The sequence below is a fragment of the Thalassophryne amazonica genome, chromosome 3 (assembly GCF_902500255.1).
Source record: "Thalassophryne amazonica chromosome 3, fThaAma1.1, whole genome shotgun sequence".
Taxonomy (NCBI): Eukaryota; Metazoa; Chordata; class Actinopteri; order Batrachoidiformes; family Batrachoididae; genus Thalassophryne; species Thalassophryne amazonica.
This window is the reverse complement of record NC_047105.1, coordinates 13848144-13867521: the sequence shown is the minus strand read 5'-3', so window position 1 is coordinate 13867521 and position 19378 is coordinate 13848144. Positions and strand designations below refer to the sequence as shown.

The following is a 19378-nucleotide window of genomic DNA, read 5'->3' as shown; positions in this document are numbered from 1 at the left end:
GTTAGTTTGAAGGTGTTTCTGACATCAGTCTGTGCCAGACGTTGTCCATTTCATGGTTTTTATTTTATCTTCCCTCCGGATGAAACAGTCATGAGTGCAAGTTGTGTCCCTTCGTCTCCTCTGCAGTTTGTACGGAGAAGCACTGCAAGCGCTCGTGCTGAGCAAAAAAAAAAAAAAAAAGAAACAAACAACAAAGACAATAATCCACACTTTGAGGATGACCGTTTGCAACACCATTCCTTTGTTTTGTTGTTTGGGGCCCTTTTAAAGGGTAGCTTTCTACTAAGTTCGTCTCGTGTACAGCCTTATATCATCTATAAATTTAGATAAAATCCTCGCCTTTGCTCAGTCTTTATCCTTTAAAAAAACTCTTTACAAAATTATCAGAAGAAAGAACCAACAAAAGCAAAATTGGTGGAAGATTGAAAAATGTGTTGCTGGTCAGGTCTAACCTCCTGCGCTTCAGGCTGCAGGGTTTTTCTTTGTTTATTTTGTTTTTTTTCTTTCTTTTATTTTTGGCTGTGACTCCTCTGACACCTCATCACATGGCCTCGCCTTCCACAGCTGATCCCGAGAATGAAGGAACAGTCGAGGTGAGAGGACAGAAGAGGACAGAGAGGTGGAGAAGGGAACGGGGGATGAACGGCGATCTGGTGGGAAGACCAAACTGTCACGCGAAAAAAAGTAAACATCCACTCCATCCTCCGCACCCAGAGACCTGCACCCGGACCGCCTTTTCCCTCTGCGCCGCTCGGGAGGGTCAAACCTCCACAGACTGGATCTGGTTCATTTGTGCCCGCATCATCTGGACGCTGTTGAGAATCTTCTTTTGGTGGCCTGCTAACGTCACGCCCACCCGAAGGATGTCGCTGTGGTGAGAGAAGAAAACAAAATGTTACCACAAACGTCTGCAAAGCGACCATCAATTTAGAAACAACTCTACGACAGGCGGGAAAAGGCAAATGTTCCAGATAGGAAATTTAAAAACATCACTTCATGTTTTATAACAACCTTACTCAGTGAACATGAGTAAGGTTGATAATGTTTTGTTGCTTCGTTCTTGTGCTACGACACTGAGTGAAATGTGAAAAGCTGCTGCTAACTTAGGCCCCATGTCCATATGGCTTTTTTTCTGGCAGAAAAGCTCAGAGAGAGCACCGAAAAACACTTCCTCCCCGTGTTTTCAGTGACAACAATAAACAGCTAACGACTATCTTATAATATAGTATACTCACCCTCAAAAGGAACATAGCATCTGTCCAATCTGCTCTCACAGATGAATTTTTTGGTCTCCACTGTGATTTTGAGTGACAAATCAGCAAAAATAACCTCTCGCCCCAGATGCCTGACAAGGATGCAATGATCCCACAGCATCTTTCTGAAAAATGTAGCCATTTTCAACTTAAAAGTGCATGGAGCGGCTGCACAAAAAAAAGCAAACCACTCTGAACAAAGACACTGGGAGCTGCTGTGTATGCTCCATTCTCATTTTGAGCGACTGAAAAAAAGACAATGACACCAAGAAAAAAAGGCTTTATGTACAAGGGGCCTTATCCCACATGTAATTACATCACTTTGGGGTTTACAAATTTAAAATGGTCAACAGATTTTGCCTGGAAGCTGTTTTGAAACAGTACTTGTCTGATCGCGTGATAAAACGCGGTGACGTGACTGACTTGTGTATCCTTGAAGCTGCACCCTGTAGTGTTAAAACCTACACCAGGGCAGTGTTTTATCATGGGGCCTTTCATTATTCAGATAAAAGAAGAAAGACGGCGGCACCACATGCAGGTGCAGCTGTTCTACGATGACAGAATTTTTTATATATATATTTTGGAGAATATCTAAAAGAGCAGGAGGTCTGTGCTCATCGTGTGTGTTTGGAGGGTGCAGCGATTAGTTTGCTCACAATTGGAGCCACAGTGCAGCAGAAGTCTGCACAGACACGTTTTAAATGCAACAGTGTGTCTACAATTACGCGATTATGGAGGAGATAAAAAAAACCCTGAATAGGCAGAATCCTGTTTAAATCCAGTTTGCTGTTGCGTCTGCACTTCTCAAACCTTTGAAATCCAGAAAACAGAAATTTATCATTTATCAGATGATCATCATAAATGGACTGCATTTATATACCGCTTTTCCATCTGCATCAGATGCTCAAAGCGCTTTACAATAATGCCTCACATTCACCCTGATGTCAGGTTGCTGCCATACAAGGCACTCACTACACATCAGGAGCAACTAGGAGATTAAGGACCTTGCCCAAGGACCCTTAGTGATTTTCCGGTCAGGCTGGGATTTGAACGGAGGATCCCCTGGTCTCAAGCCCAACACTTAACCACTAGAACATCACCTCCCCGCATTTTAGGGAAAACTGTTACAAAACAGATGATCTGCAAAAAGGAAGGGCAGCACGGCGGCAGGAACTGTCGGCAGTTTTGGAGTTGTGTCAGGAAGGTCACCTGCTGCAAAACGCGTGCCTGATCAATATGTAGATCCATACTAGATCTCCTCAGCTGACTGGGAGCAACCAAAATAAATTTAGCTTCATATAGTTGGACTTGATGCTATTTGTCTTTCTTTCCTGCGCCCATGTGCACACAGTCTGTGAATTATAGCTCAGCTTTAGCTGCAGGAAATGCATTTCTCAGTTTGGGACGCATTTGTGGTGCAGGTGGACTCCACATTCTTGCCCAATCCCAAAATGCAGGATGTGTGTGAACATCACGGCAGAGGTCAGTGGCATCATGTTGACCCTCACAGCCACAGAAAGACAAATATTAAAATGCATCACACTCAGGAATGAATGCAAATAGACTGATTTTGTAAGCGGTAGAAGATGGATGGATGGACGGATGTATAAGTCCAAAGTTAATGAACAATAATCACCAAATTCTTTCAGAAGGTGGAATAAAAAAAACAAACAAACAAACAAAAAAAAAAAAAACAGATGCACCCATGACACAGTTATTAGGAACTAATAGTAAATCATGACTTTTACAGCCAGTTTTCTTTAGACATGCTGGGGGACAGACACATGAACATTTCCAAGTAATTGAATGTGGTTTTCAATTCCATCAGTCATTACGGAAGACAGACAGTACGGTGCTGCTGTGTGGTTACATCGTCTGGAGTTGACAGTTCTGCAGGGAGTTGACTAGTGAGGGAAGCCACCAAGACGCCCATGCCAACTTAAAGCAGTTACACACTTCAGTGGGCCTGACTGTAGAAACAGAACATAGTACAACTTGTTTTGGTTGGTTGTACCTGTTACACCGCTTCATGGTGGAGTGGAAAAGAGAAGGATTTACTTTAAAAGCAGGCGTGAAGACACACAGCAGACAGGGGCCTATATTTTAAGTTTTCCCTCTCTGGTCTGCTCCTCCATGTCTAACTGGTGATGTCACCAACAAAACTTACACTCCACAACCACAAACACATTGACTCTTTCAGAGCTGTCGCCAGTGTCTTGGTGGCTCCCCTCATTAGTCAACGTCTGGCATAGTCACTGAGTTTTTGAGAACTGATACTCCAGACAGATTTACCGTACAATAGATGATGTAATAGTGATGATTTAATGTAGATTAATAAAAACATGCAAACAACTGTATTCTACAAACATCTTATGTCTTATTTATTTATTTATTTATTAATCTATTTTTGATGCAAGTATAAGGAAGATTTTTTTTGTTGATGTTTGTTTTATTTTAAGAAATATTCTGATGACACAAAATCATTTAATTTGCATTTATTTCTGAACAGATTTTAAATTCTCTTTTGAAGAATCAGGGGTGGCGAAAATGCTGACCTGGATGTGCAACGTTAAGAGCAACTTTTAATGCACGAGTCAAATTTTTATGCTGGGAAAATACTAAAAAACGGCCGTATGTTTTACTTTATACACACACACAAACATCCACTTTGTTCATTCTACGGTTCATTCTGCAGTGAGACAATGAAATCCCGCTGTCTTAACACCACCTCTCTACAGCGCCAGTGCTTATCGGGTTTCACTTTAACAACAGCTTTTTTATTTTTTTGGAGGTGGGGGGGTGGTTAGAAGTATTTCAGAAAGCCAGGCTGTTGTGATCAATTCCCGTATCTTATCAGAACCAGAATAGCAGGAAACGTCAGCACTCACTCCATGGTCATATGAGACACCACATCAAAGGTGGTGAAGTCGGCGCTGGCGAAGTTGTCTTTGTACTGTCCCATCTTGATGGCGTCCAGCCACTCGTCCACAGTGCTGAAGCTGGAGAAGTCTGGGATGCTGCGGTCCAGGAGCGGCAGATGAACACTGAGGGCGACAATCACAAGAAGGCCCTATTGTGAGTAAATATAATGAAAACCGGCAGGTCGGCAAGCGAACCCACAGTCCAGACCACCTGCGTGTGATTCAAAGATGAATTATTGCATTTTCAAAAGGCAGGGATCCCACCAGGCTTTATCCGTGAACCGTTACTTTTCCAAAACGATTTTTCATAAAGTATACTTTCCAAATGAAGTGATAGGCTTCAGGGAGCCCAGAGATCCCCTCAGTGTCTCTGGAAAATCTGGCCCTGGGTTCTGCACGTCGCCACAAACGAAAGTACAGACGGGGATAATGGAAATCAGAAAGCCCTGGCTCTCCACGGAAACTAACACCCAGAGAGCAAACGCTTCAAAATGTTTTATTTTGAAAATTGCACAACTGCTTCAATCCAGGATTTGCCTGAAGCGTTCATGGGAAGGAGCTGAACTATCAAACCAAAAGGCTCTAATTTACATAACCGCTTGGCGCCAGGGGAAATACACACACAGACACACACACACACAAAAAAAGAAAACAACAACAGACGCTGTGTTTGGCAAAGTGAAGCCTGTTAGATGGCACTTTAGCATGAAAAAGAAGAAACATCGGCAAAAAAATCAGACGCATTTTATTTTTCTAGATGTTATCCACGTCCACGTGCAGGATTTACTCTGAAGACAATAACACACCAACAGCATCCCCTGTGGCACTCACCATGACGATAACGGGGTCATGGCCTTCAGGGTGTTGGGATTGCGGATCATCTTGTCCAGGTTGTTGACGATCTGACTGAACTTTGGTCGGTTGTTGCGGTCTTTCTGCCAGCAGTCCAACATGAGCTGGTGCAGCGCACTGGGACAGTCCATGGGTGGCGGTAGACGGTAGTCCTGCTCTATGGCGTTGATGACCTGCAGGGGGAGACACAGATCTATCTCTCAGTGATGCTCAGAGAGGAGGCCGGCGGACGGAGAGAGTCATCTTTCATGTTGGATTTACATATATATATATTTTTATATTTACTTTTGGTAACAATACTCCCAAATTAAGTGGCAGTGTGAGGAATGCTGTGTGAAATAACAGCTACAGTCACTAACGTGAAATACTACTGGAAGTGCACTAAATGCATAATGTTAAATGCACACGTCTGCTTTCAGAATTCCTTCTCAACGAACATTATTAAACTTATCTCTCAGAACATCAGTTTCACCGTCAGTCAGTAAATGTAAAGCCTAGTCTACACTAGCAAACATTTGTTTGCAAACACCACCAAACTTCATGTTTGGTGGTGTTTGCCGTGAAAAGTTTGCCCGAGTTTGGTAGTGTGGATGTACTGCCAAACACCACCAAACTAGTTTGCAAAAGTTTGGACATGTTCATTCTTGAAAACATGTTTGGTGAAGTTTGCCAACAAACAGCCAATCAGAGAAATGCTGGTGATCATGTGAATTACTAGTTGGACAAAATGGCAGCCTCCAAGAGGGAAAGAGTGTGGGGATTTGAAGAGATACAAAATTTAATTGAGGAATATGAGAAACATCCATGCCTATACAACACCATAATCAAGTGTGTGTCTTGCTTTTGTATCAGTGGCTCCACCTTCTGAAGGAGTTCCTCGAAAGCTGCCACATTCATCCTCAGAAAGTTCTTATAAGTTGGTTTGTCTGAGGACTGTATTTCTTTAAGAAGGCAATTGTAGGCTCCATACTTGTGTCTTTTCTTAATCCAAGATCTGCACCACAAGCGAGGCGTGTGTTGTTTTTGGCGGCGGTGGCGACGTTCCACAGCAATTACACATATTACTGCTGTAGATGCCCTGATGACGTCTTTCTTGAATTTTGCCATTGTTTCTGATAATTTTTAGAGGGAAAGTACAAAACATTGGAAAACATTACCAAACATTTGTTTGGTAATGTTTGGTACTGTTTCATAGTATGGACGCCCAAGCTAAACATAAGCAAATGCGGTGTTTGGTAATGGTTGCAAACAAAAGTTTGGTCAAGTTTGCCAGTGTAGACTAGGCATTACATTTCCTTTGTGAGCAAGATTACTTCAGCTGTACTCACACGACTGTCACCAAAGTTGGTATATAATCTATGCATAGTGACCCCAAGAAGCCTATTGGTTTAGGGATCAAAAGGTCCAAGGTCAAGGTCACTGGAGCATACTTTGTAAAAATCTTGTAAATGCAGTAACGTCTTCCCTAAAGTCTGAGTCACACTGTGACAGACTGAGGAAACGTACGAGTAACGGATACCAAATTTTGATATTCGTTCGTGGCCGTCTTTGTTCTGTATAAGTCCTTTTCTGATTTGTTATATGCATTCCTTGTCAGCTGATGTCCGGTGAGTCCATCAGAAAGTTTTGTGCATGCTCAGAACTTTGAGTGGACTTTAGACGGAGTACGATTTTTTACCGATTTGCCCAGTACTTCCATTATCTGTTTGCCTTCTGTTCCTGCTCATTAGCACTGCACACCCAGGACACCTACCACTGGTTGTCCAGTTTGGTCGCTAGGTGTACAGGTGGTTGTCCTTTCATTCCATCAGAGCCCCAAATCCACCAGAGACCGACTGATAGGTGATTTCTGCCACTGGACAAATGATTTAAATCCCTTACTAATCAGTTTACTCAGTGGTGGATACTCAGTGGCACAGATAACCAAAAATTAACTTCGATAACAGATAATCAGATAACTGAAAAGTTATCTTCAATAAAGATAAAATGAAAAAACACCCAAAAATGTATCGGAAGTTACAGATAACCGATAACCGATAAATTCTAGTATTGTCTCCAGTATAGTTGCAACTACTAACAAGCTGATTTTGAGTTTTTACACAGCGATCGCTTTTGGAAGCATCAAAAGCAACAACAGACCCAAACAATGAATTAGCACTTTTGTCGTTCAGCATCCTGCCCCCTGCTGGAAGCTCCAGTTTACTACATGGTTTCCAGCACAGACGCAACTGAGAGGAACCACAAAGCTCAACTCTACTCAATCACAGCACTGCCGTCAGGCCGAGGTCTTAGAAAATAAAACAGTGCTGAGTTATGGTTTGGTGTATAAATAAAATGAATACTGATAGAATAACTCCATTAATGTCAATTCTGTCATTTGTGCACAGTTAAGATATAACATATATCTTTTAATGTTGAATAATGCACTAATTCTGTAACAAACACAGACAGATGGCATTCTGGGTAAAATGTGCCTCCGCTACACTGACTGGTTGATTCATTCTATGTAAACCAACACGTTAATGTGAGGTGTGTCGTGTGTTGGTGTTTGTAAAAAAAAGAAGGCATTTTCAAAAAAAAAAAAAAAAAAAAGCCAAGTTGTAATTAGATAACCGTCTGATATAACTGGTGTCAAAATAAATAGAACACTGCCATGATCATGATCTACTGGTGCCAGTGCGAGTTTAGGCCCTTTTTCAGCTGATTTTTCACTTGTGCGAGAATTTTTTGGATCGCACCGAGTTTCAGGTAAATCGCGCGTCCTGCATTGTTTAGTATACATGGAGTAACGAGCTGCATTTAACATCTGACGACCACCTCCTGATCGCCGATCGTATGGTCAGATGAAAATCAAGCCTGTTTGATATTCTTGTCGGCTGTCATGAGGGTATCCCGCTGCTGAAGCGCTACAAGTGTCCAAACTCTCGCACTGTACCTGTGCAAACACTGCAGACCTGTCTTGTAATGTTTTTTGTTTTTGTTTTGTTATTTTAAACTTTGATGTCTCCCATCTAGTTTTTGTAAATTAAGTTTGAAAAAAAAGCTTCTGTTTACGTTTTGCTTCTGGAAACATGAGTCCGACGTGTGGTTTTTGAATGTACAATGTGTGTAAGAACATAAATTGGGTGCTCTGAACTTTTACACCATGCGGCTCTCTGTTACAGTGTCTGCCCAGCTTCAGGGCGAATACTGCCATGAACACTACTGGCCAGTAGATGGCAGGAGAGACCTTGAAAACTTGCCAAAACAAAATTCCAGATAATCTGTGTTGCTACTCTACTACGTTTAGGATGCATGGAATGTAATAAAAGCAAACACAATAACAATGTCTATAAACACAGAATATATTCACGAGAGTTTTAGGCACTAGAGTTTAATGCTGTTGTCCTGATCAGAGTGTCTCAAATGCATTCCCCTGTCATGAACCTACTGCGATTACACTATCACCCATAATGCACCTGGACAAAGCATACCCACACTAAAACCTTAAAAATTAGCGCATTACTTTAAAACTAAAACATATATCTGATATTTTCACTTTATAAAACTTCAGAAGTGATGTTAATTTAAACAACTTGTCCAAAATAAGTTTGGTTAAAATTTGAACCATAAGTTAAAAATGTATGTCTCTGGATGTCTTGGGTGATATTGGCCGCCTATCAGTAGGGGGTTAAAAGAAATGTTTTTGGTTTTTTTTGGTGACCACTTCTCCTATGCCTGCAGAGGATAGAGTGGTTCCTTCTAGAAGCAGCTCTCCTCTGTTTGTAGAGGGTAGAACTACACATCTGTTCACCTTTGTTTACCACGTTAACGGTCTAAAAATTATCGGACAAAAATTTATTGGAAGATAATTAGTCCGATAATGGTTTTCAAAGTTATCTGAAAAGATAATCCGATAATGAAAACTTTATCTTCGATAATAATCAGTTATCGGATAATCGGAAGTGTGCCCACCACTGAGTTTACTTGATCCATCACAGTGTGAGTACACCTTAATTGTTTGTTCAGAAACTTAGTATGTACGAGGTCTGTTAGAAAAGTAATGGACCTTTTTACTTTTTGCAAAAACTATATGGATTTGAATCGTGTGATTGCATCAGCCAAGCGTGAACCTTCGTGCGCATGTGTGAGTTTTTTCATGCCTGTCGGTTGCGTCATTCACCTGTGAGCACGCCTTGTGGGAGGAGTGGTCCAGCCCCCTCGTCGGATTTTCATTGTCAGGAAATTGGCTGATCGACTGCCGCTTTGCTTCATAAAATTTTTTTCAGAAAGTGTGAGAGACAGCCAGGTGGAAACCATTTGGAAAATTCAGATGGCTTTCGGTGAAGATCTTATGGGGATCACACAGATTAAGGACAATTACAACTGGATTAAAGACGGCCCACAGCGGCGGATGGCACGCTGCGCACCGAGCAGCGATCGACAGGCTCAAACGACCAGATCATTTCCAAAGTGAACGCTTTGTTGATCCGGGGCGTCGTCTGACTACCAGAGAAATGGCATGACAGCTGGACATAGCACTTTTTTGGCACATTCCACTGTTACAGGAGTTCTTGTAATGGAAAGAGGAGCGGAGAAATTCGCGCGTCGGGACGGAGGCGCAGGGCACAGAACAAAAAGCAACGCCGTGATGAAGCCTCACAGGACATGTTGTGGCATGTCCAGCTCGTCCACAATTTCTCGGATAGTCACACGACTGAAAAGCCACCGAAAGCCGCCTGAATCTTCCGAATGGTGCAAGAGCTGAGCATGTTACAACATGTCCTGTGAGACCAACACGGAGGTGCTTTCGTCCCGCGCCATGAGCGGCTCCGTGGCGAATTTCTCTGCTCCTCTTTCCATTACAAAAACTCCTGTAACAGTGGAATGCGCCGAAAAAGTGCTATGTCCAGCTGTCTTGCCATTTCTCTGGTAGTCAGACGACGTCCCAGATCAACAAAGTGTTCACTTTGGAAATGATCTGGTCGTTTGAGCCTGTCGATCGCCGCTCGGTGCGCAGCGCACCATCCACCACTGTGGGCCGTCTTTAATCCAGTTGTAATTCAAATCAATTTTATTTATATAGCACCAAATCACAACAACAGTTGCCCCAAGGTGCTTTATATTGCAAGGCAAAAGCCATACAATAATTAAAGAAAAACCCCAACGGTCAAAATGACCCCTGTGAGTAAGCACTTGTCGACAGTGGGAAGGAAAAACTCCCTTTTAACAGGAAGAAACCTCCAGCAGAACCAGGCTCAGGGAGGGGCAGTCTTCTGCTGGGACTGGTTGGGGCTGAGGGAGAGAACCAGGAAAAAGACATGCTGTGGAAGACGGCAGAGATCAATCACTAATGATTAAATGCAGAGTGGTGCATACAGAGCAAAAAGAGAAAGAAACACTCAGTGCATCATGGGAACCCCCCAGCAGTCTAAGTCTATAGCAGCATAACTAAGGGATGGTTCAGGGTCACCTGATCCAGCCCTAACTATAAGTTTTAGCAAAAAGGAAAGTTTTAAGCCTAATCTTAAAAGTAGAGAGGGTGTCTGTCTCCCTGATCCGAATTGGGAGCTGGTTCCAGAGGAGAGGAGCCTGAAAGCTGAAGGCTCTGCCTCCCATTCTACTCTTAAAAACCCTAGGAACTACAAGTAAGCCTGCAGTCTGAGAGCAAAGCACTCAATTGGGGTGATATGGTACTAAGAGGTCCCTAAGATAAGATGGGACCTGATTATTCAAAACCTTATAAGTAAGAAGAATTTTTAATTCTATTCTAGAATTAACAGGAAGCCAATGAAGAGAGGCCAATATGGGTGAAATATGCTCTCTCCTTCTAGGCCCCGTCAGTACTCTAGCTGCAGCATTTTGAATTAACTGAAGGCTTTTCAGGGAACTTTTAGGACAACCTGATAATAATGAATTACAATAGTCCAGCCTAGAGGAAATAAATGCATGAATTAGTTTTTCAGCATCACTCTGAGACAAGACCTTTCTAATTTTAGAGATATTGCGCAAATGTAAAAAAGCAGTCCTACATATTTGCTTAATATGCACATTGAAGGACAGATCCTGATCAAAAATGACTCCAAGATTTCTCACAGTATTACTAGAGGTCAGGGTAATGCCATCCAGTGTAAGGATCTGGTTAGACACCATGTTTCTAAGATTTGTGGGGCCAAGTACAATAACTTCAGTTTTATCTGAATTTAAAAGCAGGAAATTAGAGGTCATCCATGTCTTTATGTCTGTAAGACATTTCTGCAGTTTAACTAATTGGTGTGTGTCCTCTGGCTTCATGGATAGATAAAGCTGGGTATCATCTGCGTAACAATGAAAATTTAAGCAATGCTTTCTAATAATACTGCCTAAGGGAAGCATGTATAAAGTGAATAAAATTGGTCCTAGCACAGAACCTTGTGGAACTCCATAATTAACCTTAGTCTGTGAAGAAGAGTCCCCATTTACATGAACAAATTGTAATCTATTAGATAAATATGATTCAAACCAACGCAGCGCAGTGCCTTTAATACCTATGGCATTCTCTAATCTCTGTAATAAAATTTTATGGTCAACAGTATCAAAAGCAGCACTGAGGTCTAACAGGACAAGCACAGAGATGAGTCCACTGTCTGAGGCCATAAGAAGATCATTTGTAACCTTCACTAATGCTGTTTCTGTACTATGATGAATTCTAAAACCTGACTGAAACTCTTCAAATAGACCATTCCTCTGCAGATGATCAGTTAGCTGTTTTACAACTACCCTTTCAAAAATTTTTGAGAGAAAAGGAAGGTTGGAGATTGGCCTATAATTAGCTATGATAGCTGGGTCAAGTGATAGCTTTTTAAGTAATGGTTTAATTACTGCCACCTTAAAAGCCTGTGGTACATAGCCAACTAATAAAGATAGATTGATCATATTTAAGATCGAAGCATTAATTAATGGTAGGGCTTCCTTGAGCAGCCTGGTAGGAATGGGGTCTAATAGACATGTTGATGGTTTGGAGGAAGTAACTAATGAAAATAACTCAGACAGAACAATCGGAGAAAAAGAGTATAACCAAATACCAGCATTACTGAAAGCAGCCAAAGATAACGATATGTCTTTGGGATGGTTATGAGTAATTTTTTCTCTAATAGTTAAAATTTTATTAGCAAAGAAAGTCATGAAGTCATTACTAGTTAAAGTTAAAGGAATACTCGGCTCAATAGAGCTCTGACTCTTTGTCAGCCTGTCTACAGTGCTGAAAAGAAACCTGGGGTTGTTCTTATTTTCTTCAATTAGTGATGAGTAGTAAGAAGTCCTAGCTTTACGGAGGGCTTGTTTATAGAGCAACAGACTCTTTTTCCAGGCTAAGTGAAGATCTTCTAAATTAGTGAGACGCCATTTCCTCTCCAACTTACGGGTTATCTGCTTTAAGCTGCGAGTTTGTGAGTTATACCACGGAGTCAGGCACTTCTGATTTAAGGCTCTCTTTTTCAGAGGAGCTACAGCATCCAAAGTTGTGCTCAATGAGGATGTAAAACTATTGACGAGGTAATCTATCTCACTCACAGAGTTTAGGTAGCTACTCTGCACTGTGTTGGTATACGGCATTGGAGAACATAAAGAAGGAATCATATCCTTAAACCTAGTTACAGCACTTTCCGAAAGACTTCTACTGTAATGAAACTTATTCCCCGCTGCTGGGTAGTCCATTAAAGTAAATGTAAATGTTATTAAGAAATGATCAGACAGAAGGGGGTTTTCAGGGAATACTGTTAAGTCTTCAATTTCCATAGCATAAGTCAAAACAAGATCTAAAGTATGATTAAAGTGGTGAGTGGACTCATTTACATTTTGAGCAAAGCCAATTGAGTCTAGTAATAGATTAAATGCAGTGTTGAGGCTGTCATCCTCAGCATCTATGTGGATGTTAAACTCGCCCACTATAATTATCTTATCTGAGCTAAGCACTAAGTCAGACAAAAGGTCTGAAAATTCATAGAGAAACTCACAGTAACGACCAGGTGGACGATAGATAATAACAAATAAAACTGGTTTTTGGGACTTCCAATTTGGATGGACAAGACTAAGAGTCAAGCTTTCAAATGAAAGCTCTGTCTGGGTTTTTGATTAATTAATAAGCTGGAGTGGAAGATTGCTGCTAATCCTCCCCCTCGGCCAGTGCTATGAGCGTTCTGGCAGTTAGTGTGACTCGGGGGTGTTGACTCATTTAAACTAACATATTCATCCTGCTGTAACCAGGTTTCTGTAAGGCAGAATAAATCAATATGTTGATCAATTATTATATCATTTACTAACAGGGACTTAGAAGAGAAAGACCTAATGTTTAATAGACCACATTTAACTGTTTTAGTCTGTGGTGCAGTTGAAGGTGCTATATTATTTTTTTCTTTTTGAATTTTTATGCTTAAATAGATTTTTATTGGTTTAATTGTCCTTAATCTGTGTGATCCCCATAAGATCTTCACCGAAAGCCATCTGAATTTTCCAAATGGTTTCCACTTGGCTGTCTCTCACACTTTCTGAAAAACTTTTGATGAAGCAAAGCGGCAGTCGATCAGCCAATTTCTTGACAATGAAAATCAGACGAGGGGGCTGGACCACTCCTCCCACAAGGCGTGCTCAAAGGCGAATGATGCAACCGACAGGCGTGAAAAAACTCACGCATGCGCACGAAGGTTCACGCTTGGCTGATGCAATCACACATGATTCTAATCCATATAGTTTTTGCAAAAAATAAAAAGGTCCGTTACTTGTCTAACAGACCTCGTATGTTAGCCTATTGATTTTGTTGTCAAATGGTCAAAATCACTGAACTGGACTTTGTAAATGCTTCTGCAGAAAAGCAGACAGCGTTAACGGGCTTATCAATGTTTGTCCAGGGCGTCAGGGGTTAGCACAGACTATGCGCTTGCTACTGTAAGGAACATTGGTTTTAAATGTGCTACATAAATAAAATTTACTGACTTGCTTATTTACTTACTAATCATAATTTTGGCCTTTCTTTCATTGTCTGCCTGATTCTGTCCTATAGCCAAACATGCACATAACTGGTAACTCATGTGGCAAAAATAAAGGCTGCACACCAGAAAAAAAAAAAAAAATATCACCTTCCTCCTGAGAAGTGCTTCCCTCCATGAGCGAGACACTGTGCGACCTGGGCGGTCACACAATGCTCAGCGGCTTCATCTCAGGGAGCTATGGTGTCTATTCTTGTAAATTTTATGCTTGTGCTTTTGTGCTTTATGTGCAGATGCATCTCCTTGCCAGAAAACATTAGACAGAATAAATGAAGCCTAAGCATGCCCCTGCACTAACAGCGACAGGCTAACAGGCACCTTGGTTTGGGTGTTTTGTCAAAGCATATTTGGGGGGACTGGGTGGTGGTTTGAGTGTAGGTGTTAAAAATTATGCACCTATGCACCAATTATGCACCTTTATTTACTTAGTAATCATGGATTAACTGAACCTAATGTCATCAAGCTACCAATAGATGCTAACAGTGCTAACGCCGTTAACATACATAATTAAATGGCATGAAAATTTCACTTGATGGAAATATTGTAGCACAGCCTTCTTAGATGATCTGCTGGGACAAGTAACTGCACAGATATTACAGATATTTGATATTAGTAGAGATATTTGTAATAAAATGTTCAGAAAGGTCAGCCACGACAACTAGCAGCCACAGCTAGTGGCCCCTGGTGCTGGCGCTCTAATGTCAGCTCAGCAGTACAGACGAGCTGTTACTTAAAGTGACCACATCCCCAATTATTCATAACTTTATGGCTTAAAACGTCTTAAAATAATGAGTTATAATTTTTTCATTAAAAAATCCCCCTCCCCCCAAACAACTGTCACGGCAAGGAAACTAGCTGCAGAGAACAAAACTCTTCTTTTTTTAAAACCAGGCTATAAACACGTGCATTCATATTCTAAAGTTTGGCATTTTAACATGGGCTTCTATGGGAACATATTTACTTTTGGAACCGACCTCAAGCAGCCATTCAAGAAACTGCAACCTTTTCTGTTTTCCATATGGCTTCATTTTTGAAGGCTGGAGGTTGGGGCTTGATTTAATATCACTCTAAACTGACATAACTTGCATCATTACAGCTGACGGCAGCGAGGAACTTATTTCGACACTCCTTTTTGAAAACATTTGCTGTGAAAATGTTTTCAAATGTCTTTGTAGCTGACAGAACATGAGTCTCATATTCAGTGATCTGAAATGTCTCATCAGTGGTGGTGACTACATCTTTGCTGATGAACGAAAACTCTGGCAACAGTTTGGCAAGTTCATCCAACACATCCGGTGTGCTCCTCTGCTCACAGAGATGGACTGATCCATTTTAAAAACTCGGGGCACCATTTTGCATCCAGTGCAAAGCAGCACACAGCTCAGTGTACATCTGACTGCTTTGTTTCCAGCCAACACAGCTGTCATATTCGCGAGGATGTTTCTATTTTGAACAGCAGGAGGACGTGTTGCAGCTGCTTCACCTCAGGAAGCTTTGATGTCTACTCCCCTCGGTTTTTCACACGTGGTTTGACGCTTTATCATCTTCTCGCCAGAAAACCTCTTACTTCAGTCTGCCATCCAGCAACGCGGCAGGTTCCAGTACGCACGGCTCATCATGTTCCACCAACATGTCTTAGGGGAGGTGATGGTCTAGTGGGGGCTTCAGACCAGAGGACCCTTGGTTCAAAACCCAGCCAGACTGTAAAATCACTAAGGGCCCTTGGGCAAGGTCTTTAATCCTCTAGTTGCTCCCGGTGTGTCGTGAGCACCTTACGTGGCAGCGCCGACATGCGTGAGTGTGTCTGTGTGAATGTGAGGCATAATTGTAAAGCACTTTGAGCTTCTGATGCAGATGGAAAAGCGCTATATAAATGCAGTCCATTTACCAACAATATACACATAAAGAATTCTCTAAATACAACTGCTTTGCACCCTGCACCTTACGTAACACTCAGATTATGCACTGTGTGAACAGCCAACTGGAGTTGCACACTGTACTGATGACTTGCACTATGCACTTTAGACCGTGCACAATAGATTTGTAATTCTGAAAAGTTTAATTCTTACAGATTAACCAGGTAGGATGCTAGGTGCACACAGTAAACTCACCCACATACAGTATTTTCATTCCATTTTCACTGTACTTATTCCTAAACCAGATTAAGCCACACCAAGTTAAGTGGCTTCATGCGTGTTTTTGCAGCATTACCCTGACCTCTGATCCTCACAAAGTATTTAAAGTTCGAGCTACAGTGCCACTTTAAAAGGGACCCGTGATGATGTTGGTGGAAGTGCACAGAGGTGGCCCACGGTTAACAGAGCGAAACAATCCCAAGGACACTTGTGACGAGGGCGCACAGTCCCCTGCTCATTATCGCCACCATTAAAGGAGCTTCATTCACAGACAGATTAATCTCATTCATGAGACCTCCAAACGAGGACCCCGATGGAGCAGAAACACTATCTGGAGCTGCTAATAAGATAACAGTGGAGGTGCTGAGTCCCTCTTAGCACATTAGCGTTCTCACTTTCAATTTGAAACTATTTTCATTATCTTGCTCCCCATAATTTGCTCTCTCCTCCGCTACCCAGAGGGAGAAAGGAAATGGAGGCTCCAGTCGAGAGCAGAAATTGTCCGGCGAATACGGCTGTGCATTTCTAATGATGCCATTATCTCTCTGCGGTGAGAGTGGCAAGATTTTCAGACCTGAGTGTAAAATCTGCTGTTTAGCTCAGACAAAGTAAAAAAAATAAAAAATGAAAAATCCAAGATCCTGAAAATCAGAAAGAACAAAATACTTTTAAGGGCACTGAGAAGGTAACGGTTTTGGTCTCATACGTACATCTTGATTAGTCATGTCCCAGTAAGGCCTCTCTCCGTAGGACATGACCTCCCACATGACTATTCCATAGCTCCACACATCACTAGCAGAGGTGAACTTCCTGTATTGGATGGCTTCGGGTGCAGTCCATCGGATAGGGATCTTCCCTCCCTGCGAACACAAAGGGCGTAACCTCAGTGAAGGAAGCGAGACCGAAACCTGACCGTCACAGTGTCCTGGCTTCGGAGAGAGACACCGTTCAATGGCAACAATGCCGAAGGTAACCCAAACTGGCAGATGGATATAACTAAACCCCTGGGAGTAAATTGTGGTACATGAAATACTGTGCAAAATGATGAGGCGGAACAAGGGTGAAAGAGTGATGTTCTCACTTACAACTCTACATGTCGTGTCAGACCATTAAAAAAACAATTAAATTAAAGCCTGAATGTTAAAATGTGCAAATGCTTTACATTTTAAAGCTACAGTGTGCGTCGCATTTGGCATCATCTAGTGGTGAGGTTGCAGAATGCATTATGTTTTTTCTTCTTTGGTAACTGGGATTCATGTTCCCTTGTCTTCTCTTGTAATAAGAAACATGCACGACCCTCCTTTTAACAAAAAACAGCTTATTAAAAAAAAAAAAAAAACAGCTCAAGCTTATTAGCCTGCACTACTGACAAGTAGAGGGTGTGTAGTGGAGTAAATATCAATTCCTCCTCTTTTTTTTCAGTCTTCCAGCCACCCTGCAAAATGAAAAAGGCAGAGTATGTCCAATATGGGCGACTGTATCAACATGGCAGTGCATCATGGCGGCCTCCATGAAGGTCCCACTCCCATGTAGATATAAAGGGCTCATTCTAAACTCATGAAAGAAAAATAATTAGTTGTTCCAGGTACTTTTACACTAATGAATCGATGATTATGAATGCTATATTTAGGCCTGGGCGATATATCAATTTTATCGATTAATTTAAGTTTTTTGTTGCGGACGATTTAAAAAATTAAAAAAATCAAGTTTTTTTCTCCTCTTGCTGCGGCGCACCTTTTTGTCCCCAGGACCTTCCGTAGCTCCCCCCTCCCCGTCCCGTTTCCTTTACACAATAACAAACATGGCTAACCGCTAATGGAGAGCGAGTTTCGTTAGTAGTTTGGGATTGCTGCGACAGACGTGGAACAAATGACTGCACACTGCAAAGTTTGTCTAAAGCCCATCGCAACAAAACGCAGCCGCACAATAAATTTATTCCAGCACCTAAAACAGAGGCATCCAGCTGTGTGGGAGAAATGCCTCACTTTACGAGGGGAACAAGAGCGCAAACTCCCACTAAAAAGCAGCTTACTCTGGTGGAATCATTTGCCCAAATGGAGCGAAATGGGGGTGAAAAATAACAAAATGGGGTAGACTGACCCAGACTGACTCCAAATATGATTCAATTAATTACTTTTATTTAATTATTTTTAAGCAAATGAGCGAAATGGGGACTGATAATAACGAAACAGGGGTTAAACGTAGCGAAATGGAGCAGACTGACTCCAAATATGATTCAGTTAAGTACTTTTATTAAGTTTTTTGTTTTGTTTTTTAGCTAAATGGGACAAAATGGGGATTGATAATAACGAAATGGGGTAAAAATTAACGAAATGGAGCAGACTGACCCATTAATTGAAGTTTCATTTCTTGAACGCCAGATGGCGCACCTGCCCCTACTACAGGTACTGAGCGCATAAATAAAAGTAATTATTTGGAGTCAGTCTGGTTCACTCTGCTCCATTTCGTTACAATGTACCCCCATTTTGTTACAATGTACCCCCATTTCATGATTATCAGTCCCCATTTTGCCTGTGTCATATTTTAGTATGGCCCGTTTTTGATAAAATAAAAGCAAAACTTGTTTTGAGTTATCTCTGTCATTTGTACTAAATGTTTTCTTTAAAAAAAAGTAGGGGGGGGAAAAAAAAAATCAGAAAAAATTGAAAGTCTATTTTTTTCTGAAAAAAATAGGACATTTTATTTTTAGGTCAAATCGCCCGGGCCTAGCTATATTGCATTTCTGCTAATAAACACCCAGAAATACTACACACTGTGGCTTGAAGTCAATTCAGTGCAGTTTTTTTTTCTTGGCGTTTTTCACTCCGGTGCATTTACTGGTTGACTGTGTCTCACCAGAGCGCTGGTGTAAGTGGGGTCTGAGGTATCGTCCTCCAGGAAGCGCGAAAGTCCAAAGTCCGACACCTTGCACACAAGGTTGCTGTTGACCAGAATGTTACGGGCAGCGAGGTCACGGTGCACGTAGTTCATGTCTGAAAGGTATTTCATTCCCGAGGCAATGCCACGGAGCATGCCGACGAGCTGGATCACAGTGAACTGCCCGTCGTTTTGCTGCAAAACAAACAGACAAATAAACAAACAAACACACCACATGAGAACTGCTCTGTCTCTGAGTGTACAATCTTCCTCAGCAACAATGCCACTGTCATGTCACAGCCACACTTTAAGTTACACAGTAAACAAGCATTCATTAG

The 19378-nt window shown here is 41.7% G+C and overlaps 1 protein-coding gene across 5 annotated transcripts in view; it reads right to left on the bottom strand.

The window, feature by feature from the left end:
* Nucleotides 1-240: 240 nt before the first annotated feature.
* Nucleotides 241-19378, bottom strand: part of ephb2b (eph receptor B2b) — a 337178-nt gene continuing 318040 nt past the window's right edge. For all 5 annotated transcript variants that reach the window (XM_034165865.1, XM_034165863.1, XM_034165866.1 and 2 more), the window contains exons 12-16: nucleotides 19020-19235; nucleotides 16874-17023; nucleotides 5006-5199; nucleotides 4142-4297; nucleotides 241-869 (exon numbers count right to left, since the gene is read on the bottom strand). In XM_034165865.1, coding sequence (XP_034021756.1) covers nucleotides 761-869; nucleotides 4142-4297; nucleotides 5006-5199; nucleotides 16874-17023; nucleotides 19020-19235 — 825 coding nt within the window. In that variant the 3' untranslated portion in view covers nucleotides 241-760. The remainder of the gene's footprint in view (nucleotides 870-4141; nucleotides 4298-5005; nucleotides 5200-16873; nucleotides 17024-19019; nucleotides 19236-19378) is intronic.